This window comes from Achroia grisella, unplaced genomic scaffold (assembly GCF_030625045.1).
Source record: "Achroia grisella isolate CSIRO2021 unplaced genomic scaffold, CSIRO_AGI_Agris_v1 utg474, whole genome shotgun sequence".
Taxonomy (NCBI): domain Eukaryota; kingdom Metazoa; phylum Arthropoda; class Insecta; order Lepidoptera; family Pyralidae; genus Achroia; species Achroia grisella.
In genome coordinates, this window is record NW_026712878.1 from 985,050 (window position 1) to 1,011,808 (window position 26,759).

General features: G+C 31.8%; 1 protein-coding gene across 1 annotated transcript in view; it reads left to right on the forward strand.

Moving 5' to 3' along the window:
- The first annotated feature begins 1,743 nt into the window (after positions 1-1,743).
- Positions 1,744-26,759, forward strand: part of LOC131845522 (lateral signaling target protein 2 homolog) — a 40,401-nt gene continuing 15,385 nt past the window's right edge. Inside the window, exons 1-2 of the mRNA XM_059194593.1 lie at positions 1,744-1,964; positions 22,356-22,496. Coding sequence (XP_059050576.1) covers positions 1,902-1,964; positions 22,356-22,496 — 204 coding nt within the window. The 5' untranslated portion in view covers positions 1,744-1,901. The remainder of the gene's footprint in view (positions 1,965-22,355; positions 22,497-26,759) is intronic.

Here is a 26,759-nt window from a genome sequence, read left to right on the forward strand (position 1 = left end):
GTCACGAGCTGACTGGAGTAACAGCGATGTCAATGTAGATAGGTGACAGCAGTTTTTTCTTCATCTACCGTCACTAGATTATATAACGAAAGTTCGCGACACACAGCACTCACGGTATCTGTGCACTTATTGACTATTGATGCTACTGAACTTTGCTTGAATTTATTTATGACTGAATTCCACTTAGATGATAAGTTTTAGCCACCCTCTGTTGAAATTGGGATGTTTTTTATTTCAATCGCCTCCCGGACCATTCGTAGGTAATAGTGGCGATCAGTAGAGAGGACCTTAGGCGCATGTAGTTCAATCCAGTGATTTGTTCCAGCGTTCAGTAGATGATCGGCAATCGCTGATTTGTGTGGTTGTCGATTTTTAACCGCTGCGATGTGCTCTTTGACCCTCTCGGCTATTGGTCGTTTTTTTGGTCAATATAAGAGCTACCTCAACTACAGTCAATTTTGTAGACACCTGGAGCTTCGTAAGATACCTTATTCTTTGGTGAAATATTTTACGGAAAAAAATACCTTTATTTGCCATAAAATTATTCGTGTTAATAATTTAAATAATGTATATTAAACACGAAAGTTTGAAAGTAACTATTCATACATCCACTGTCACAAACTTTCACGTTTGTACCTATTATCAGTAAGAAGTAAGATAGATATTATACCTTATCTACACGCTGTACTGATCCGTAAAGGGTGGTTTTAAAGAAAATCTATATATGTATGTATGTTATTATTTTTTAGTAGATTTTCTTTAAACATATCTACGCAGATAGGTACTAGACTTTCTAAGACAGTTTGTTCATCTGTATCTGTGTATGTGTTAGCATTATTTCTCTAAAATAAAACTAGTAGACTAATTAAGATCAAAATTTTACAGGTTTTATTAAAACAATGTTATTCTTGAAATACTATGGTGAATACATTCTCAAAACTTTATTTGAATTTCTGAAATCTTATTGCACAATACTGATACAAATATAATTATTATAATATTTATATAACTACCGCAAAATAACAACTAATTCGATTAAATATAATTATTTATAATAAAAATCACAACAGCCGTGTTTCCAAGTAAACTCCTGCTACTATCATAGACTAAATTAGAAATGCCAGTTTACTTTGTTAGACTATAGTACGCTGGCGCCCTCTGTAGTTACAAATATCTGCCTTCTATAACGTCGACTTGTTTTCTTTCTGCAGTGTACACTCGTCATGAATAATGTCATATATAAGGATATATAGTTTGTGGCCTCGTCCCTTATAATTGAGAGGAAGTGGTTTCTATAGAAGACATTCTAATAAAATAGGAACTAAACTAAGTAATTACCTCTACTCAATGGATAACGATTATCGATTGAATCGTTTCATTATAGTTCATGAGATCAATTGATGAGAATTTTTGTATTGAATAGAATCGATATATTTATAATTACATAATTTTTCTAAAGTTATTTTACGTATATTATGTTATTTTACGTTTATTTCAACGTTTACGTCACTATTACTTAATCTAGTCTTTACGCTTAGCGCAGTCATACACAAACACACACTTACCAATTATTTACAATTTTCTGACTTCAGTCATAATCAACTTAGTTACATTCAAATCGAATTTAATGATGTCAAATTCTATTCACATATCATTCAGTTGCATCGTTCCTTGTCTTTGATTTCATTCAACCGAGTCATTCGTTTAAGACAATCATTCACTTTGTCGTTCTATATCAATCAGTTCACCGTGAATGCGAATCGTGGAATGCAAACATGTCCGCCGTGTGTGTTATTTGACGTAAATATTGGCGAAAATATTGTTCTGTTCCAGTCTAAATAGTGATTTTTTGGTGCTATTGCAGTTTTATCATGTTTGTGGTCGTGCTATAATTGTTTCACATGCGGCTGTTATACAAAAGTGGTCCGATGGAGTCTCTCAGAAAATGGTTTTATAAACCAAAGGTATGTCAAAACAATTTTCTATCGCAATTTCCTTTGTGGCACATTTAGAACATTTTTTTGTTGTAAAACTCACTGTCTTACTGTTATTTCTTTGTCTTTATATTAGGTTATGCGGATATAACATTCCTTAATATTTATTTTCTTGTGTAGATTAGGTGCTTCTTTGTTGGTCCATATTGGAATGATTAAGACAGTTTCTATTGAATTTCTTTAATTATATTACTCATTTTATGTACTGTTTATTAGACATGCGCGTAGTTTCATGTAATAGCCTAGAATTAAACTAAAAATCTAGAATTTGTTACTAGTTTAATTGTATGAACTTACGTCATTCCTTTTTAATGTGTGCAAGTGGTTTATACTTACTTACAAATCATGCAAATGCATTGTAAATTTATGTATTTAATACGTATATATTATACATCTAGAAGTGCATTGGAATCCTTGTACATTTAAACATTTTTGTTTATTTGGAAATAACAGAGATGGAAAAATATTAAATTTGATGTAGTGTAGTCAAGGACACTACCATATTTACTATTCATTCGTAAATTCATACAATTCTAATAACACAACCCACACATTTGCGTCATAAATACTAATACCAATTTTATAAATACACATCAGTAATAGACAAAGAAGTAATTTTTATGTGTCATTATTTATCATGTATCAACTGTTGACATGTCTTAAATCTTCCCTAGAGAGAAAGTGTATGATATCTAAGAAGGGTATATTAAGTCTTCCTAAGGGTTGATTATCCACAAATTATACTCCAGGTGTTTTTAGTTATTTTTTACCTGTGGTAACCATTAACATCAGATGCTTCTTTGCCACAACTGTGGTATAAAAAAATCTAGTAATATTATAAAGACCAAAAGATTGTTATGAGGAAAGTAAACTGGGAAACCATGGAGATTTTTAAGTCTATACTATATATATACTATATATACTAAGTTTTAATATACACAACTCACAAAGTTCAACACACTGTGAAATTTAATTAGGGTAAATTCAGAGTTTTCTGAATTCATTAGTAATTATTTAAAATTAAAATTTAATTAATTACTAGTGCATAATATTGTGTTTTATAACATATAACAATTCTAAAATTTATAGCCATATGCCGAGTGTCGACTCAATTCTCTTACTTGCTACTATTTATACTGCTATCTATTCCATATAATATATTTTACTATAATTTATATATAAAATATATATATATATATATATTAGATGAATAGGGTGAGGGTATTATGCTTCCATATTGCTATATCTCTTCACACTGAAACATAGCATGTAAAGCCATAGAATTGTTTGTTGTGTTTAATTATTATATGCATATAGGTAATTGTGTAAAGTCAACCTCTGACTGTTTACTAATAGCAATAAAAATAACTTTGTTATTGCTTGTTTATTATGTCTAAATCTTTGCTTCCATGTTTACATGCTTATTTATATTTTCAATACTTCAATGATAGATAACAGGCCATCTTATTACTAATAAATATTTGAATACATTATCAGCACCCTATTTAATATATCTCAAATGTAATTGGTCTGGGTTCTAATTCCTGGTTGTTATTATTCTTTATCTAAAATTACCAAATAGTCTGTTATTTTTATTGCTTTATGCACAGCGATCCTATTTATGAATATAAGTGAAGCAAAATTTTATATAAAATATGAATATTATTTATTCTACACTATTCACATTCCTACAATCATATTTTCTGATTGATACCATGTCTCATTCTATACAAAAGGTAGTGAAAGAATAATCTTTACAGTGCATATTGCAATCTCTGGTAGTTTTACCTTCAGATTAATGTTGTTTAAGTTAGCTAGGTGTTACGCTGTAGAGTTACTTTAGGTCTTGCCATGGATTTAGAGTGCTGTCTGCTGTCGCCCCCATTTTTGTCTGGTGAATCTGCAAATGTAATTTGCAGCATAGACAAGTTTGAAAAAAAGATTTTTATCATAAATAACATTTTTATTGTTTTGTTGAGAGCTTGTAGGTATGGTTATAGGTAATCTTTGCTTTACTTTGTAAGATAATTATGACAGCAGTTTACTTGGAGCTCCTAATAATGTTAACTGATAACATTATCAATGATAATATTGAATAGACTGTAAGTCAGTTTATTTCCACTTTAACATAAATGTCAGTAACTATATTTAGTATTATTGTTTATAATGCGTAACCAAACTGCGCGTTGCATTTCATTTTACGATTTTATAACAAACATATCGATACTTTGTTAGAATCTTATCGGTTTGTGTTTTATATCCTTGTTGGTCGCGTATGATAGTGATTACTTGTCTTGTTCGCGCACTTTCACTTTTTTTTTCACCGCTTTCCCAATAGCACAAGAAACTCGGTCGCACTGCCAAATGTTTTGCGAACGCCATTCAATAAACTTATTTGTTAACTTTTTTAACATCTTTCGTCATTCTATTGTTTTAGAATTTTTAGGCTTCCATGATATCTTAATCATCAATTAAATATACTTTAATGTAATCTGTTCTAAGAATTTAATTAGATGCGTAGTATTTTATCTCAAGCCAAGTTTTATGTAACATAACAGATGTGTAATAATTTCTATTGAGAGAGATAATTAATCTTGATTTAAATAACTCAATGTAAGCAATTTTGTATTGTCATTGTTTTTATTCTACCGTCTAAAAAGAATGGACGATAAAATTGCTTGCTACTCTATAAATAAATCTTTACAAATAATTACCAAGTTTACATTTTCAAGATTTTGTTTGAAATAAAGACTACCGTGTAGTACTTTTGAAAGATTATGAATAATTTATTATAATATATTGACAAATACATATATTTTTTAGCGTTAGTATATATTTTTTTTGCCTATAAGTATATAAAAGTAAAAAAAAAAATACATAGAGGTCTTATATTAATCTTAAGGCCGTTGTCTAAAAAAGTTAATTTATTATTGTTTCATATATGTATTACCAGAGCGCGCGCCAGTCCGTCTCACACTTGCGTGGTTTCTTACACTATTGTTCGCCAGTTTAGTTCCGTTATTGTGGCTCGGTAACAGAAGTTTATTATATCATCACGAATTTCTTTATTATTACAAATATAATATAACATGTCATGTTTGTATTCCTTTTATAGCTGCTTTAAGTAAACTAATGCAGGGTTGTCAAATGTACGGGCCGTACTTTATATATCTGCGGCCCGCTGTAAGTGACTTGATCTACAGAAACTTATCGAGGTAGACTATCTAAAAAGTCTTCTACGTACCTCAAACCCAACTGTTTCGCCACTAAACAGCTTGCTCCGTGAAAGATTTTTATGAAATAACGGTTCAGTACTGTATCCAGAGATCGTCTTGTACTCCACAATGTGTGGTTAGGTGGGGAAATTAGTGAGTAATAGGCATTAGCGGCCTCACTAGCAATATACAATGTCATATACAGCGATGGTTTACGGGTCCCCTGGAAACGATCGCTGTATATTCCTGATAAATTTGCCACAATGGGCTTAACTGGCCTGACTTCATGCTCATCCTATCATCCTCCACTGGTGCCCTACCAATACAATAAACATAGGACGGTGCAACATTACATTATCATTCATAAGAAAAAACTATTCAAAGTCACGATATTCGTACTCTCTCCTCTTATAATAGTAGTGGGTAATAAAGATAAATGACAAAGGATTGTGCTTGTGTGTTATATTTATGTGGAAAAATTGAGTTGCTACAATTTTTGTTTGCAATCAAACAATACTTAAACACAATGTACTTTGTTCGTATAACTATTCATTAGTGCAACTGCTTTAAACATAATGTCAACAAAGGTCTGTGTGACACTAATATAATGACCATTATGTTATCAGTGCTAAGTGTATGTTTACATACTGTTGTACATACACTACGTGATTTATATTGCATCTAGAAGTTTTTTTGACAAAAGGCAACTATGTAATACTCGTAATTTACAAAATGTCAAACGCCATTCTGAAGTGAACTCTCTGATTTGAAGCTAAATCAAACGTAAGATACTGAAGAGTATATTTGGTTCCACAAATTTGTTTTAATATTTTGTATGAAACACGAATAGATTTGCTATAATGCATAAAACATATTGATTGGTTGGACGCTTGTTTGTGATTATGTATATCAAATATTTTTAATTAATTAGTACATGTCAAAATTATCATTTTCAATCAGTTTAATTAATCTGAAACAATCAGTTTAATTAACCTAAAAAATAACTATGATATTTCGTGTGAAATGACTTCATGAATCAAAAGATCAAATCAAAAGAGAAAGAAGAAAAATGAATGACAAATCAAAATGTTTTTGAAGCCTTTTATGGCCAAAGACATTTATCATAGTTATTATTTTTCTAAAGTAACAATATGAGTATTATACAAATACCATATATATTATTAGTATGAGATTGCTATGTGCAAAAGATTGCTATTCACACGGTACTAAAATAGGTAGGTACAATGAATCTTAAGTAATTCTCCATAAAGTCTAAAGTAGTTTGATCAGGTATGCAATTATACGCACTAGATTTCGCAGATAATTGTTATTTTATGTCAATGTAATAAGGTCTAGTTTAATCGAGTTGCATTGAAGTCAGAATGGTTTTCTGTTGGAGCGTGAAGAATTCAGGTGGTTTTGGGTACAGTCAACCCGGGTGAGTGAACAGGCATTCTAAACGTTCCATTGGGTCATTAGTACAGCAATCTGTGTTGTGCTCTGTTCATAATTAGTACAACGTTCAGTCGACCGGTTAATCACCGCTTTTGACAATTAGGTTCCGTTAAATACTGATAACATATTTAATAATCAGTGTACGTAAATAACAAATAGAAATGTTTTGAAATTGTATTAACATTATAATTAGTAATAGGGTTGTCATTATTACTTTCTAATAATATTATTAAAACAAATGTTTGTCTATACTGATATTGTGTATAGACAAACACAAATTCCAACGTGCAGAAGTAACAATGATTTAAGTACATATAATTTAATGTATATTGTAACTAAATGAACTTATTGTCTGTTAATTCATTCAGTGATCACGATATATGAAACTAATCCATTGATAGTATGCGATTAAAAAGTGGTTTTAAAATGCCACATGTCAATTTGGATCGATCAGAATTGGTTTCACTATTAAACCTGCTGATGTATAGCGTTATTCTAAATCCCCTTTGAGGAAAATCGTGATCTGCAAAAATACAAAATTTGTCTTCGTAAACAATGTTTTCCTTGACATTATGTTAATCACCATGTGGGCTATTCCCGCCATCATGTTTTTGAAATACCAATATTTCAGGCCATCAGGTCAGGCATATACCGATATGAATGAATCTCACCTTCTGAATATACTACGGATATTGTAACAATAACTTATTAACTACATACATTTTTGTAAATATGTACATAGGCAACACCTAGACCAATATAAACAATCATACTCATGAATAAAAATGTTTGTACCAAACCCGCAATCATCGGGAGTAAAGCGCTGTGCTGAACCCATATACCACCGAGGCCATACATATGACATGTATGTATATTGTTAGTCATGATAGTTCTTAATGATTTTGTTTGTTGTTACTCTATTGTAATTTTGGTATTTGTCTCTGTTTAATCAATGCTCAGAGGGTCTGCTCTGTAGTTTTATCTCCATATCGATTTCAATCCACTCAATTTTTGTGCTGTGCTAGTGAAACGTAATCCAGATTAAACCGAATGACAATATCAATTAGTTCTTTCTATACAAATTTTATTCAAAAGTATAAAAAAGATAAAACGACGCAATCCACTCGCATTGAGTTTGAATTTGTCTAGAGTGGACCGGCTGTTCACTTGACCATTGTGGCGGATTCATTTAGAAACAACAACGATGGATTACAAGATGACCCAGTGGAGATTGCCCTGAAGTGGTACATTAGTCACAATTACAAGAATTTCCTTCTACCTGTCTCTGTCTATTACATCTGTGTGTTTCGTTTGTGAATCGTCACCAAATTATAAGTCCTGTATCTTATTATTTACTTAATGAATTTTTATTATATTGTTTAATTTCGCATGAGCATTTTCAGTGCAGTAACCTTACTGTCGCTACTGGAGGCATTACGAACTTCTTATTGGTCATCAAATTCCTGTTATTGAGTCTACACCCATATTGCGACACGTGTATCGCCCCTGGACGGGGCATTGAATAGAGTACGGATATACTATAGTTTGGAAGCCTAGTGTCGACAGTCAACACTATAGACTTCTAAACAATATAAATCCATTAAGTAAGTAATAAAATGGATTTCCGCAAAGATTCCGAAAATAACACCAAATCTGATAAAATGTATTCTGTATATTACTTATATTATAGACCTTCTTGAAATTTTTAGAAAATAATATGATATTTTATGATACATGGGATATATTTGCCCTATGTTTATGGCTGTTATACTACATCAAGTTGAATTAAATAGGTAAATGGATATCAATTTTATTATTATCTTATATATTATTACGCGATCACATTACCAGATTAGTATGAAATTGTACGTGCACGTGCCAAAATGTTATTGATGCACTTACATTGCAGATACAGATGTAGGTACTCAGTAATCTTAGTACTCTATATATTTATGCATCTACGTATTATTCTTTCTACTATAATACTAACGACTCTGGACAATACACACGGCGCCAGCTAGCCCCAAACTAAGCAGAGCTTGTGTTGTGTACTAGATATCTGACATACATATATATCTGACATATATACATACATAGATTTTTTTATAAATATAACCATAGAATTATGTACCTATACATAGAAAAAACTCAAGCCACTACGTTTTTAGTCTTAACACAAATTTAATTTCGTGAACGTGTTACCAATTACGATAATAACCTTAGTTTGCAGTAGACTCAACCAGACAAATCTGGTTATGAACGCGTAAAATGTCCTAGCCCAATAAGGTTTCAATAATTTGACGGGCCCGGTAGTCTAGCTGTTTAACACACTGCCTTACTTTGGATAGTCGAACGATGCAAGCATTTGTGTATTTATACGTAAACACTCACACTCTTAAGTCATAACTAAAAAAGTATCCTTAAAGCATTAACGAATGACATGACTCGGCAACCGATTAATCAGGCTGATATATCCGATTATGACACTCCAACTAAGCCAATTTAATATGTATGTTTATTGATCGAGAGCGCCATGACCGTGGCCTAATAGTTTACTACCTTACAAGCTTATATGTGATCGAATCTGGAATATAAATATATATTTTGGTGACATCTTAAATTTCAGACTGACAAACACATATAATAACAAATTACTTATATCAATTCGAACAACGGCAGTAGGTCAGCGAAATGAGAAAAAATAGCATTTTAGATAACGTCGACAGATCAATTCGAATTTGTGACCTCCAAATTTTCGGTAATATTACCTAAGTATTTCAATATTTTTTGTGTCGTTTCGTTTTATCACATTTTATTATACTTCATCCATATCTAAGTATTAAACCGCTAGTCTGCTCATGCTGAGTGCGGATATTATAGACAAGCGATGTACTGAGAATTCCATAGAGATAACGTTTTGCATTCAGGCCATATCGCAATTATTCAATGAATCATTACCTGCGCTCAGGTTACACTTGGAGTTTATTTTGTTCTTATTCATATACTAACGACTTGCTCTAGTCTCGCAAGTGTGTATTTATTGTAGGTATCTCTAAAGTTACTCGTTGATAATATGTACTATATACCGTCACGGCTCTTATTCCAGATGGGGGGAGTCAGAAGCATTGTCAATTATCGCCGTTATGGTGAACACATCACTTGATTGATTGATTGATCTGAAATCTGATAGATTTCTAAAGTCTGCTGACAATTTTCTTATCAGTTTTGTTTAGATGAATAACTACAATTTTTTTTAGTATAAACACTAAAACTAAAATATAGTTTTAAAGGCGTCCATTTAGCCTTCATTCTTGCTTTAACTGCGTGCGCAAACTAGATTGTATATTATTCTGGCGATATAATTTTAGACTGAAGCTGTGACTAAGTTTAACTGGATAAATATATATAGCTGTGGTGGGCCTCTGGTTTAACCTTATGTTATATTTATATTTAAAAGAAATTTTGTATGTAACTGGAAAGGCGAATTGGCTTAAGTATATAACTGGAAAGGAGGATTGTTAGTAATGTGGTCTAATAACCTCATGAACCCTCCTAGAAATCATCGTGATAAATTCATGGTAAATTTACCACGTTGGTCTAACTGACCTGAGCTTATACTCATTTTATCATCCTCCACTGATGCCCCGCCAGCTTAAACCATTAGCGCAGGCGGATGAACCATTCCATTATCATCCATAAGAACAAGCGTCAGTGCACATAAACAATATTACGGATCGTTATGTGATTTCCTTCATGCTTCTATAGTTCGTGTGAACTATGTATATAAATGTATGTGTCTCCGTAACCTTTTTTGTTTTTAAAACAAGTCCTTCTACGATACTAGCAGTATATAATGCAATCGATAAAATACGTGCTGCTAGAGCTATCTTAAGACAACTTATTAAAATACAATGTTTCGTTAACGTATTCTCATTAATTACGTATTCTCGACAATTAAGTAGAGGATATATACTAGGAACCGTATGTGACTATTATAGTCGACGATCTGTTGGAAAGTGAATTACCAAATGTCTCCGTCAGCTGTAATTTAACTAACATATCCCATTCAACTGTACAAAGTAAGTAACAACAGAAACAGAGATTACAAAAGCTTGAAGCTGAAATAGGCGAGACAGACAATTTACCTTTATAATGCATATTATAATTTTGACGGACGATAAATTACTGTTAGCATTTACTCATACGTGTACGCCTGCCTTTATAAACATATTACTTGCTTCTGTATTCATGGACTAGCAAGATATTCGATTTACCTACTCGGTGAGTCATACTCACGTGTAATAACAAACATAAATGTTTCTATACCTATGTAAACGCTTATGTATGCACTTTAAACTTTAGGTCTAGGTTAATGTTGTAGTATTTTTATTTTACTATGCTCAGCAATATTGATTACATAATTATTTTCTTTGAAAGGTTAAAAGTGTTTTGGTTTTTTATACCTTAACTTGTAAAAAAGTTGGGAGTCGTGTCGTATTGATAAAAGAGATTGATGGAAATTCGTGGAAAACAGTCAGAGTTTCACCGACAAGAACGCGGTCCTTATGGACTAGTGACTCGTCCCGGCGTCACCCGCAGCTTGTATACTTTATTTATAACAATAATATATGCCCTATGTCAGTCTAGAAGGATGTACGTTTGGAACAATCAAAATTTCTTGTAACAAAATCCTTTCTCTCTCTTTATAATAGCATTATTGGTATAGCTTTTAAAAGATAACATATTAAAATTGTAATTGTAAGGGCATCGTGACTAGGTTCAGTACCCTCATTTAGAGATATCACAAGTCGAAAGTTCTATTTTGTTAGATGTCTGGGACATATCAGTAGAATTAAATATAGTTTTTCTCAATAGGTTGAATTCATTCATTCTAAGTTATCGCTAATACTACATAGGATCTATACACACACAGAAGGAAATTATGTACACGTTTTCCTTGACTTGTAAAATCGTTGCAAAATTAAATATCATCGACTCTGGTGTTGTGATGCTTAACGGCACTTTGTATTATTATTTATTATACTTATTCGTTAAGCAATATTATTTTATATCAGGGAATTATTTTAATTTACTGTGTACAGTTTTATTTATTAACTATCTTAACCAGACGTACAGTGTAAAAACTCGTCTGCATAGGTGCCTCAGTCAAAATTATTTCACCCCCGCAGCTTGCTTTGTGATATATGTTACTGATATAGGGTGAGATTAGGGTGTACCTAATTACAAGATAAGAGCTATGTCATCTTAGTTCTCTGGAAAGGAAATGCATGAGCGGTATTAAAGATTACGTAGTGGTCTATAGTGTTGTTCATGTATATAAGTAATGATTTCCGCTCTTCATACCATGATTGGTGCGCTGTTTGCTTGTTTGCCATTACAATTACCTAAATGAATTAGCGCAGGCCTCGGCTTTGTACTGTTCGTATTTAGAATAACAATATTTTATAACTTTTATGTTTGTGAACCGATTAGAACAAGTGAATTGATTGCAATTAAAAAGCTTCAACTACGTTAATGAAAACCCCACCCAAATATTAAATTGTTAAAGCATTTCTGAGATTAGCGCGTACGTAAGACAAAGGATTCATATATTAAAATTTAAAGTATTGATAGATCATATCACGATAACGGCTGTCTTTTAATGAAACAGATGATATAACAGTTAACAGCTAGGCTTTTATACTTTTATTTATTACTATTTGTACCCTAGGTAAATAAGTGTTCAACGACAGTCATTGTCATGTTGTTGATTCACACCTGAATCAGGTCAGTGGGTTGTAAAAACGACTCCATATTGCGTTCGAATAATGACCATTCGCTCCAATTCCTTTGTCATAATACCAGCACAGGTTCAATACTGTTTGATTGTTGATTTTAAATGTAGTGATACCGTTTAAAAATCTGTATAACGCTAGAATAAACATATGTTACATCGGTGATCTGCAGCTTTGTCCGGGAGGTATAACTTTATGAGTTTTGTACATACAAAAACATTAAATATCATAACAATCCGGGCATATTATGTCCAATATACCGTATATTAATAAAATAATGATACTGTGAACTAACATACGTTTAATACAGTAAAATAATGTTATAAATCGGTGTAGTGATTCCAGACTTTACTTACTCTTATAACAATACCCGCTCTCTATGTTTACAATAATATGTTACAGAGCGGCATCAGCAACGGTACACAAAAACTATTAATTTCTTCTTTCACTTATATGTAAGTACTTTTGACTCAGAGCTTTTAAACCGAACTGTCAACACAATATGGTGGTTCTATTTCAGTAAGTCAGTAGGAAGGTAGGACTGTTATGGTCAAATCAGAACTTATATTTGGTACAAAAAAATAAACATGATTATATCAAAATTCTAGATCATTTTATATCATAATTATAATTAGATTTAATCTTTACTATTTATGTATTTACTTGAAGTTTATAAGTATAAATCATATTAATTAATTCAAAATGGCTAATGGTGGCTATTTCTCTCATACTGGATGGCGTTGTAGTCACTGAAATCTGCATTAGCGGGCACGCTATAATATACATATAATGAATAATTCAAAATTATCATTAAAATAATTGTCATGTAAATTCCACATAGATGCAGATCCGAGTTCTTGTCCCTTTCTCTAACTTGATACTATCGGCTGAAATGATTGTAGTGTTGTTAATGAAATATAAGTTATACACAATCCTGATTGATGAAGGCAATGTTTTTCTGTTTCGTCCATTTTAGAATTAGATGAGTCAATTAAATTAATAAGTTAGAGAAATATTAGAAATCTAAACAGGTAAGATTATCATTGGGTATTATCAAATTCCGATAGTAAATACTTATTTTAAATTTCATAAGGTCATCATTTTATATTGCCGGTTTTACGCTTTATGCAAATTATCAAAACACCTACCTACTTGTAGATACTTGTCTATGATGCGATAAGGAAAAATATGTATTATATTTATTTTTATTTTTAAATTAATTTCCAAAGTTTACAAAGCTATTTCTAGAATTGATAATGTTTTTCCTGACATTTTTCTGTTCTTTTATTTGTGCGTCACTGACCAGCGGCTACTTAATATTAAATGTGGTTATAGTCTATATTTGTTTAAAAGTTGGACTTCGCTTTGAGAGTAGGGGTGAAGCTATACTTGTGTGAAATATCTAGTAACAATTTTTTTATATATTTGTCTTACAATGCCTTATCTAAATAATATCTTTATAAATATTATTATATTAATTTATATTGAAGTACAGATAAATCACATCATATTGAAGGTATCCAAAGCAACGTTTATTAGAACAGACTGTTTATTTAGGTACTTCTTTTGAGGTTTGAAATATTTAATACTTTGTTATCATTAAACATTAAGTAAACCTTTTGATTATAGTTACCAAAAAATCACCTTTTCAAAGGTTGATTTTGATGATATAGTTTGCGAACGATGTCGGGACAGATGTCAGTATATTATAAGTTCTGTAATTAGATACAGTACAAGTAGATTTATGAATTTCCCAAATACATATGTTGTGTAGGGATAGGGTTGCCGACTTTTATAATTTCTTTAAGTTTTAAATCTGCGTGTGTAAAGTAGTAGTTATATTATAAAATGGAAGTTCGATTAATATTAAGAGCTCCCCAACTCCCGTTGTTTAATTAGTATTAAGTAATATTTTTTTTATTAAACTGTGTTTTTAGGCAAACTTTCCTTACATTTTCGCTATCGTTATGTATATATATATATGTATTGTTCTCCGCAGTTATTATGTAGGCAGTATTACTGTTGCTATATTTTAATGGAAAGAGGCGAAAATATCCTAATTTATATTTTTGTGGTTCCAGCATAAACATAAATAATTAAATAAAAAACATTTGATTTAGGAAATGAAATGAAGTAGTATAATAATTATAATATATACCTATTTAAAAATATATTATAAATAAATACCTACCTACTATATTTTTTAAACTTGGCAACCCTGAGTAAATCCGAGCAACCGACATGCAATGTGATATGAATGCCAGACATTTGCCCCACCTATTGAATTTGCTTTGGATTACTCACCTATTTCCAACTATAATAACAATATGTTAGTATCATTTAGCGTATACTAGCGACGGGCCCCGGCTCGGCACGAGTATTTCAACAAATTTACATATAAAGACTAACGAATTATACAACTAAACTTCGCTCAGGTATTATGTTGTCGTTGGTTTAAAACCTCATGAAATTCTGATCAGTAGTTTTTGGAATTATCGCAAATATACAGACGGATTCGGTGGTAGACGGATTAGGTGGGTATAGGTGCAATTTACCTATACAAAAACTTAATACACCGATCCAAATGAGATTCCTTTTGAGCGGCGTATTGTCTTTTACACTGATCCCTATCGGCCGTCATATCTAAACTTACTTTCCTTATGCTATTACATATTATATATTGTATAATCTTGCTCACAGTCCAGCTACATTCATCGTTTAACTACTTTCTATATCTATACATATAAATAAAATTGGAGTGTCTGTTTGTAATATTGAAATAACCGTTTTTTACTACGTGCACATGAATATAAATACGGTACATACACCAAAATATAATTTTTTACAATTTTTGTCTGTCTGTCCGTTTGTTCCGGCTAATCTCTGAAATGGCTGGACCGATTTTGACGGGACTTCTTTTGCCAGGTAGCTGCTGTAATAAGGAGTAACTTAGGCTACTTTTATTTTAGAAAAATAAAGTTAATTTCCACGCGGGCGAAGTCGCGGGAACAACTAGTCCTACATATATGTCAAATTTTAAGACGATTAAGCCGTGAAAACATTTTTTTTATGAAATTGGAATGGTAAGCGTCGCTTTTATGTCAACAGCATTACGGACGAAGTCATGAGATGTCCGAGACATCACTCATGCGTTGCTATTCCGGTGGACTAAGATTTCATGCTTCCATATTCTGTAATTATATTAGTCAGGATGCTCGATATATGTGTAGTAGTTCATAGATGAATCCGCTATCAACGGAAGGTAAGTTTGTATGGAATACTATATCTGAAGATACTTTAAAAGTATATAATATTGGAGATGTATATTATTCGCAATGATGTTTCGTTTCGAACGGGTTTGTCATTTGCATTCACGTTTTAGCGCCTCTGTCGATTCCGCAATCAGAAAATAACCAAAACATATTGAATTAAGGTTTGTAATACTTTGTTCGATATTACAAAAGTTTGTGATGAAAGTAAAAGAGGACGGGCAGTGGGGTGTGACGATTGTCGTTATTGCCTTGATACAGACGCCGGCTGTGCCGTTTACAGTGTAATTTTTTTATGTGACGTGACTAGCAAACAAGGCGACAGTCTACCTCATTAAAAATTATAACTATAGCCTAAACGACCTCGGTGGTCCAGCGTTTTAGCACACCGCCTTACTTAACCCGGTCGCGGGTTTGAATCCTAGCACGGCACAAACATTTGTATTCATGAGTATGATTGTTTGTATCGATCTAGGTGTTTTCTATGTATAATATTTCCGAAAATATTGTAAATACATACATATATTATACATAGAAAACACCTATACTATGTATTTGTATCAGTTACCTAGTACCTACCCATAACACAAGGTTTCGCTTGCTTATCTTGGGTCTAGATGGCGCTTTGTGAAATGTCCTGAGATTATTATTAGTATTATTGTTTTGTTATTATTATATTTTCTAAAATAAAAGTAGCCTAAGTTACTCCTTATTACATTAGCTACCTGGCAAAAAAAGTCCCGTCAAATCAGTCCAGCCATTTAAGAGATTAGCCTGAACAAACAGACAGACAGACAAAATTGTATAAAATGTTATTTTGGTGTATGTACCGTATTTATATTCATAAGCATGTAGTAAAAAACGGTTATTCAATATTACAAACAGACATTCCAATTTTCTTTATATGTATGTATAGATATTTATATCTCCCTTTGATGGGGTGATGAACTTGTTATAAAGAGTGAAAATCACCAAACAATGATAACTATTGAATGATTATTATAACAAAAATTTGCGGATTAAGTTAATGTGATGAATGGTCACAATTGCAGTACTATTATCTGTAATAATTAAACTTTATATTCTTTGTCCTATATATCATTGCTCGACATTTTGTCCATGGTCAGTCAATAAACAAACACCTCTTGTTCTACAGAACTATGGATGCAATTGGCATGTCAAACTGTTTCGTCATTGGTTAAAGCGATTCTGAGAAAACATCTTATTTAATTAAGTTAGGTTTATCAACACAAACATCATTGTTGCCGATTTCTCGTGATGAAGTAACAAGCAGAAATAAGGCAACAACAGGTATAAATTCTCAGATATATTAGTTTGGTTCCTCACAGATACATTATTAAGCATTGTCTCATCTCATCGCAAAATTTTGTTTAAGAGTATAATAACCATTACAGTAGACACTGTGTGTAGATTTTAGATGTTTCAACGCATTGACTTTCGTAACACGCGTCATTCTTTCGAAAATCTGATTGTTATCAACGCGTCGTGTTTGATCAAATCGATAATATTTAGTCGATTGATTCCTATATGCACTCGACAGTGGACAGATAGGAACTGTATCATGCATCGGCATCGTTCGTGTGATTTTCACAATTTCGTTTATGTTTCTGGTAGGATATCAAACAAAAGCGATTATGTGAATTTTGCTCTCATTGATTCTGTACACACTGTACACAGGGACAGTTTGCGCCCGTTATAGTATTGTGCCGATATACAAGTGAATAAAACGTATATAATTTAACATGTTTTGTGTGTTTATTTATCCAAATTGATTGACTTGGTCAATAAGTTTTCATACGATACATTCTAAAGTAAAGTTTGGCATTGACGATGACTTCAAACGTAGGTAATCCAAATAATAGAATAAATATCCACAAACACTTTTTAAATAAGTGCTCCATTTAGCACGATTCTTTTTTATTGAATGGTTTAAAATATATTGTAATCCAAATTTAAAGTTAAATAAAGTAACAGTAGATAAACTGAATATTATGATCATTAATAAAGTTGTAATTATTACACAACACACTACATACTTGAGAATACTTATGTTGGCACTGAGAGAGGAGAGAGAGTTATCATACTGTACTTAACTATTCACCGTAAATGCGAAAGTGTGTTTGACTGTTTGTTTGTGACGAGGTTGTCGTAATACAACCTCATAACAAGCCGCTACAAGCAGCACCTATTTACGAGTATATCAACTACATAAAGTTTGTTTCAACCCACAGATAAGTATATCTAATGAAGTATTACCATCGTTGTCAACACGAGGAAGACTTAAGTTTATGCCAATCTGGGTTACCTTCTTCATTACGATAAATATGTAAATGAATAGTTGAATAAATTAAACCAAGCAATGTATACAACAGTTGACTTTGCCGGAAGCATATCTGAAACACGGTGTGAAGGTCGTAGTATGAGGAAGGCCGCTGCGAATACTCAATTTACCTCCATTATTAACGTCGCCTTAGTATTTGGTTGTGTGATCACAAAAACGTCAGATAAAAAGTTTTTTCATATACCTATCTAAATTACTGAAAATTCCAGTATTTAATTTTCAGTATAATAAGTACAACGGATGACAAGAACAAGCAGTCAGGCAAGTTCAAAGTCGAAGTCAAAAGTTACTTAGGAATTCGAAGAAGTATTTGTTAGTTATGTACCTACCAGCTATGCCCGCTACTTCGTCCGCGTGGAATTATGCACCTTGGATAGCATAAAATATTTGTTTAACAAAAGCCAAAGAAAAAAGTTTCATCGTATCAGCTTCCAAAATTACGTTTTTCTGTATAAACTTTCATCTCCTATTTTATTTTACCCTGTTAATGGTTATTTTAAAAATCTTTAATTGTGACTATATTTCCATACAACCGTTCGTCTCCCCTTCCAACCCCTCTCTCTATTCTTTTAGACAGTGTTAGTTTTGCATTTATAATAGTAGTAAGAAGTAAAGATTTCAAATCGATTTCTCTTTCATTCGGTTCGACTAGCTACCTCTGTTGATAATAAAAATGGTATTTTGAATCAGTCGTCAATTCAACAGATGGGTTTATCTGTTATCTACAACTTCGTCTGCACAAACTCCTTAATTTCACAAAACCTTATTTCACTCCCGTCCTTGTGTCTGTCCTCGTATTACAATCTATATTTTATATCAAACTTTATAACGATCCGTTCAGCCGTTTAGTCTTGAAAATAGACAGACGAACGACAATTCAGCTATTACAGTTTAGGAGCATGCCTCCTCCGCCGCAGACAAATAAATTTTATAACACTCCTTATTTTTCGTCGCGAGGTTAAACTTAATACAAATGTTGACCTTATTTTCTATTTTACAATCATTCAAATTCACACTGGACCGAATCACGCCACGCTACTGGGTAAATAACCTGAAATGAATTAACACGGCAAAACAATGAATGTTGTGAGTCACGTTAAGTGTTGTGTATACCTTGTAAAATATATTATTCTGAAAATCATATTATACTAACTACAACTCGTGACTTGGTCTGCTTTTTTTGTTATAAACGGTAGCCTATGACCGTTCTTGTAATACAATGTATGTTAACGTCTTTCTCAATGCCAAAAAAAACGTTTATTTTCATGGATTCTCAAAAAGTTATTACTCGGTTAATGAATTCGTTAATGACAAATTAATGCTTGTAATGTATTTCAAAATGGTATCAATGTTGTAATTTTAAACATTAATTATATTTCATGTTTATGAACTATTTATATATATACTTATAGTATAAATAATTTGAAGTTCAAGTCGATTTTGATTTAGCCGCCCCCACTTTGCACAAGTCTACATGTCTTATATATATAAACCTTCCTCTTGAATCTCTTGCTAAATACTGCAATAAAATCCGTTGCATAGTTTAAAAGATCTAAGAGGAAGTGACTTCATTTTATGCTATGTAAGATTTTAGATATATAATGATTATTTATGTATTTTTTAATGCTTGTATTATCTAATGAAACGCTGGAAACGGTAGAATATGATGAAACATCTATATGATTACTATCAAATTACTGTATCTCCACACCACACTAACATATTTTTAAATCTGTTCAGCTAATTTAGACGTGAAAATTAACTAATAGAACAATGTATATATGCACACTTGAGTTTATAATTCTTGATATTAAACCGCTACTTCGTTTACTTTTGATATAATAGAGATCCTATCTATCTTCGTGATAGAATCTATTTTCATATTATTTATTCATCTGTTCAATCAAAAACCAATTTGAAACTAATAGACAAACATACTTTCGCCCAATATTAATATGGATTCTGTTATCTACTTGTCTCTCTAATTTTATTATAATTATCACTGAATGATAACGGCGCTTTTGTTTAAATATATACCGGAAATATAGTAAGATACGTAACCAAGATAATTTCCATGGTCAGCGTCATTGCCTTGCCTTTGTGCCATTGTTTGTGACCGACGCTGTATGTTTTCTTCTTCCATTGATGTCTATCAGCTGTCATAACCATGTTCACGTCACGCAATTCATAAATCCATCTATATTGTCTTTGGTTGTCCTCTTACTATCCATAACATTCGTCACAATACAATTGAATGCGTTTTACATTGAATTAGAAGAATAGGACTAATTAGTGTCATTTTAATGACTAAAAGAAAAAAAATCTCTTGAATTGTTATTTTGGCAAAAATGATATAATTTATGTAAATTTTTTATGTATGTATTTACTTAAATTGTGTTTAGGATTTTACATACACAGGTTTTTTCTCTTATAAAGTGATTTTACTAATGACATGCTTATAGGCAAAATTGGTGAAAGTGGATTTCCGTATTCTTATAATCCTGCGCCTTGACCTCACATGAAAATAAAGTAGACTAATGCCGACATAACCGGGTATAAATGTATCACATTATATTTATGTACTTAGATACGTTTTTTTACCGAAGATGTGAATAAGTTATGTCAGATTGTTAATTTCATATAAATATAATTCGTGTGGATTAGTTTAATCACTGTATTATAATTACTAATGATTGTACTGTCTGTATTATTTTATCTGGTATTGTAGAACTGCTAGCAGGACGACGTCAGTCGGATCTGCGCTTATCTTTACATAGTGTGAAATCGCTTCCGCTGTCTGTTTGCTTAGATCTTGTAAAGTATGCAACGGGTGTTATATATTTAATACAGTTTTTAGCAATAGATAGTGATTCAAGGTTTTATGTATAGTATATTTACAACCGTGCAAAGTTGGGGCGTATAAATCAATATCAACTCAAACTTAAAATTATTTATTTACTATATATAAAACAGTTTCGGCCGCTTAAGCTTTTTATTACTATCCCTATCGCTCAGTTCTGCAAGTTACTTAAGTTGAGAAGAATTTGCACATTTTTTTAGAAAAAGACTAGATTTATTTATCTCTTTTTGCTGTTTCTTTTAACATTGTAAAACATATTTCTGAAAGTTAAAAAGTTTATGAGTAGTTCCATCATATACTCATAAATAAATATAGTGTGATTATATAAATATAAGTATCTATAAATATAATTCAATATGTATATAGAATATAAATACATGTGTTTTATCTTGCGAAGTGCGTTATCTTAAAGTTAATAGTAACATTGTTGTGTTGATGTAAAACATTGGGGCAATATTTTTAGTAGCCTAGATGGCAGATAAAATTAGAAATTACGCCATCATAATATCATAACATAAGGCATTGAATGAGCACATGTTATATATTGGTTATGCAATTCGCTCAAATGGACGCAACTACAATTTTATTAGTCACAATTTCGCGTCAGTCTCTCTCAATCTCGATGAAGCTTATTAATTTTCTATCATTATCTATATGTATTCATAAATGTTTTCAATAATAGTGCTGTAATATTAATTAATACTAAATGGGAAATATTATTTTATATTATTAAAATATAAAGTCTACTGAATCAGACACTTCTAATTTTGCGTAATTAGGCTTTTAATTAAGATCTTGGTACTCGCTAACAAAGATTTGAAATGCTTTTAAAATAGATGATCCCAATTCGATTCAGATGGAATTTCGAAAATTCTTTGTTCATAAAGAAACAAAGTATTAAAAAGAGTGTGAAAATGACATTGATACATATGATAAACCTACTGGAATGATTACATATTATACATAACACACAAACGTATATAGACAGCCACCAAATTTTGTATTGTGCCTGGATCAATCACGTGACCATCGGAAGGTGAAGTGTGAACCGCTTGATCACCGAGGCCGTAACAATTGTACTTTATAAGAACTGATGCTAGATTTATCAAGAGCGTGTGTAATTAGAAAAAAAGAGACCTACATGAATAAAGATATTATGACTTATTTTTACTTCCAATGGTAGCAGGCTTCGATTCCTCGCACGATGCAAATATTTGTATTTATAAGTATGATTATTTGTATTGTTCTGGGGGATTTCTATTTATATTAAGAATGTATTTATAAAAAATGTATTTCAGTTTATTTATGTATATCGGTTATCAGTATACAGAAGCTCTGCTTAACTTGGGAACAGATCGCACTGTGTGTACTGTCCAGGGTTCTAATTATTTATCTATTGTTACAGAGGGACGACCGGTCGTTGCTAGCGCAGTTTTTCTTCGCGGATGATGCGCTCAACATGGTGGCCACGGAGCTGGATTCCTTCGACGGCCGGAAGGATCCAGAGAGGTGCTCCACTCTCGTCAATCAACTCCGGCATGCACAGGTCAGTAAGGCATTCCTTTTCACCTGGCTTTTACGTAATCAATTTTTAACAAGTAGAAATGTTATCATTTTCAAGTATATATAATACTAGCTGTACCCGCGACTTCGTCCGCGTAAAATAGTGACCTTGAGCAAATAATAAAAAATATATATTAATAATCTAACCCAATAAAAAAGTTTCATCGTTCTAGCTTCAAAAATGAAATTTCCATACATAATTCCATACAATTCAATCAACAGCCAAAAACTAAGTTTCAAACTACTATCTTTAAAATGAAGATACTTCCATACATACCATACATACATTACATCTCCCCTTTCAACCCCTTATAACCCTTTTTCTTGTTTTTTTTAATGCTACTTATATTAGTGTCATCATGTACCAATGATAAGATGTCGCTATACTGTAACTATTTATGGCTGAGTCCTGTGGCGGTAGGTACTGATATTTTCTCAACAGCCTAAAAAATGGGTTTCAAGTTTCTAGCTTTAAAAAATGACAATACATGCATACATCATTTTAACTCCCCTTTTGACCCTTACAACCCATTTTCGTTAATTATATTTAATCAATACGCAAAAAAATAAGATTGAAGCTTAAACTTTTAAAAAATTCCTCTTTCAGTCTCTTATAACCCTTTTTAGCATTAAAAAGTAACCTATGTCCTATCTCAAGATCTAGACTTTAAATTTCATTTAAATGAGTTCAGAAGTTTTGGCTTTTAAGACAGACAGACAGAGTCACTTTCACTTTCATAATATTAGTAAGGTATTTATTAAATAAACTGATCCAAAAAAGCGTAAGAAAAAAGCTTCATCGTTCTAGCTTCAAATATGACGAATTTCTATAAAAACTTTTATCTGCTATTTTATTTTACCCCTTGAATGGTGACAATGTGATATTTACAAATTTAAATATCATATTTGTTTATATTTAATAAACAGTTTAAACATTTCTTTAAATTCTTTTGAAAATTGGTGGTCCAGTTGGCCAATAACATAATCAAAATAATAGATGTGATATTCTAAATTGCAAACTATCCCTCTACTTGCGCGAACCATATCTCTGACTCTACTGGCCAGAATGGAGAAACGCGTATTCCGAACCTGAATAGCTCGGATGGAACGGTAGATGTTGTTTCTTCCAAGGAAATGTTGTTCATATGTATTGACAACATTTTTAATATTATATGTTGTTTTATTCTTCAAAAATATTAATAATATGTTCTTACGCTCTTGTCCAAGAGCAGGGTCATCAGTTATAGGCTATACCAGGATTATATTTATGTATTTATAAAATAAAATTGCAGAGCAAACGTTTATTCATTTAAATTATAATGTTATTCATTTAAATAATTATATGAAATTAAAAATTTTTGGTAACACAAATTTCATTTAAATCAGCATTACCATTTTCAACCCCTTACAACCCTTTTTTCAGTAGTTTTGGCGTGAAAGCGAGACAGACAGACAGACAGACAGAGTTACTTTCGCATTTATAATATTAGTAAGGAAGTAAGGATTATTTTCTTGCAATCGACTGTTTGTCAGTGATAAATGTTACCTGGGATCCATGATACGAATATATAAGAATATGACAAAATTTCTTATATTACTTCAATTTGGTACGTGAACTTCGTACATCATTGTATTTTGACCGCTTTTTTCTCATTGTGATATTGATTTTGTCTTTGTAAGTCAAAATCTCCTATGAAATCATGATATCCTTATAGTAAAGGCCAAAAATCTTGTATTTGTACGAGGATCCTCGTACAGTTGGAATCACTGCTGCGATAAACCATTTACGCTTGATAAATGCGCACGCCAATTGCTTCCATCTTGAACTTTAATACTTATCATCTTCCTTATCACTTATTTAAAGTGACAAGTGCAATTTAAATTACACATTATTAATATATTAGCATTATATACTCATAAATTGTTAAATATGTTTAAGTCTTTGTTAATCAATGTTATTACGTTACTTTATTTGTATGTATAAAGTTTTAGAAATATGGAAGCGCAAATTGCTTTAAATACTTATTTGTACTTAAATTACCGAAATATTAGAACGTTTCGATCAAGAGATAATGTGTTTAGTTAAGTATATGTTGCTACCATAATTAATTAATGGAGATTGCATATTGTAAATGTTCATGCTTCGCTTAAAGGTTGCATATCTTCGGAAGCAGAGTCTCGAGGACAAAATTGGTACCTTAATGTGTAGGCGTAAACTATAGTTCTTATGGAATGCTGCATCCTCCTGCGGTAACGGTTTACGCTTGCGGTGTCTGGTCAGTTAGCCCATCCTGGTAAATTCACCTTGAATTTATAATGATGGTTTCCTTGGGTAACCACGTGAAGGTCAATCTGACATGGTACATTGCTAGCAATGGGATTATTAGTCCACATTATTAATCAATCCCCTTCCCCTCATAAGTTGTGGTTAGACAAACCATATGAATCCTTGTTCGTCGCGTACTTCTTTGAACTATGGAATCTAAATGCTTTAAGGGCTATTTACAAGGTTGCAAATAGCATTACTATCTACGTTTCTTAATTTAGTCAACTGATAAAAGAGGTTTTTGATCTCATTGTTTTACTATGGCGAAATGTTTTACTACACCTTACTCTTTGGTTACAATACTAACCAAATAGGTCCTCACCTCTCAGAAGTAGGAACCCAAAACCTTCAAGCATGGATGTTTTTACTTTTGGAATGGATCAGTTTACTGGCTGGATGCTGTTTTCTATTGACGTTCATCATATCGTAGATTAGAGATGCTTAGCTAAACTTATTCGCACAGCTTCTTTCCTACGCACAATCTAATGAAACTTGCATCTAATTTCGTAGTTATGCCATTGACATACTATCTATTCTAAATTTATATCTAGTTTAGTATCACGACACAAGATACTAGATACAATGAGATTCGGATGTTATTTCAACTGTATGTGATAGACATAAAGTCCATTTTAAATTAAAACCAAGTTTTGTATCGTATGAAATAAAATGAAACTGGGTATCATTTTTCTATATATGATTGACATTTCAGCTATACAGTGTTTATACTATTTCGTATCACATTTATTATTCCAATAACAAAGGAATGGAATTCAGGTGATTGTGTTTCCATTATTTAAATACCTGCGCGTCACGTGTTTATCTTAATATATACAATTGTTTTGTACGTGTGCTTGTCACCATACCTCTAAAGCTGGATCAGAGCAGGACGACCTTTGTCGGGTGAGCTAGTTTAGTAAAAATTCAAAATATACATAGCCAGGCCATAAATGCTGCTACAATTAAAAATCAATATAATATTACATTTGAATTTGGAATCTGTCATTGTTTTATGAATGTTCATTGTGGTTTCTTATTTTCGCGCCAATCGGTTGACCAATATTTTTCTGATATAAAAATGGAGTGGGGTGATAAAGAATACAGAAACGCTGTGATTGTATTACACAAAGTAGGTATGGAGCCAACTGGCTATAACGTTTAAATGACTGCAGCCAATGGAGATCATTTTGAATATACTATTTAAATTTTTATGTCTACACTAACACCCATCACCGTAATAAATGTTATATGCAATAGAAAAGATAAAGATTGTTCCTTGTAACAATATTTATGGCAAAACTATGGTATTTTCATATTTCCATTTCACGTTTCTTGGTAAAAGTGGTTCAATTTCGTGAGTATTCAATCTGGCTCTTGGAATTGTAACCTTTAAGACTAAACCTGTATATTTGATAGACTTTATATTATTATTTGTGTTGTTGTAATACCCATTCACACTCTTTACGTACAATGAATATGAGGCAACTCGGTAATTATTCAAATATGGTTTTGCGTAGTTTTTTTTATATTAAATGACTCACTCGCAATCGAGTAGTATGGAGGTCGGTTGATAGTGTTTATACAATACGTGTCATGCCATGTGGTTACCGGTCTTGCGCTTTATCTGCCACTACCTTGAAATAGGATGGTTTGTGGTCACATATAAAAAAAAAATTTTAAGATTTTTATTATTTTTTCTTTTTTTTAAACCTAGGACAATTCATACAGCGCCATGTAGTTACGAACTAAGTAGAGCTTGTTGTATTTAAGTACTAAATAACTGTAGAGATAATTAAAGACTTTATATTTGTAAATATATATATATTCTATGTAAAGGAAGCGCCGAGACACAGAAAATCTACATAATCGTACTCCTACGAATGTTTCTATCATTGATTCGAACCCACGATCATCGGATGT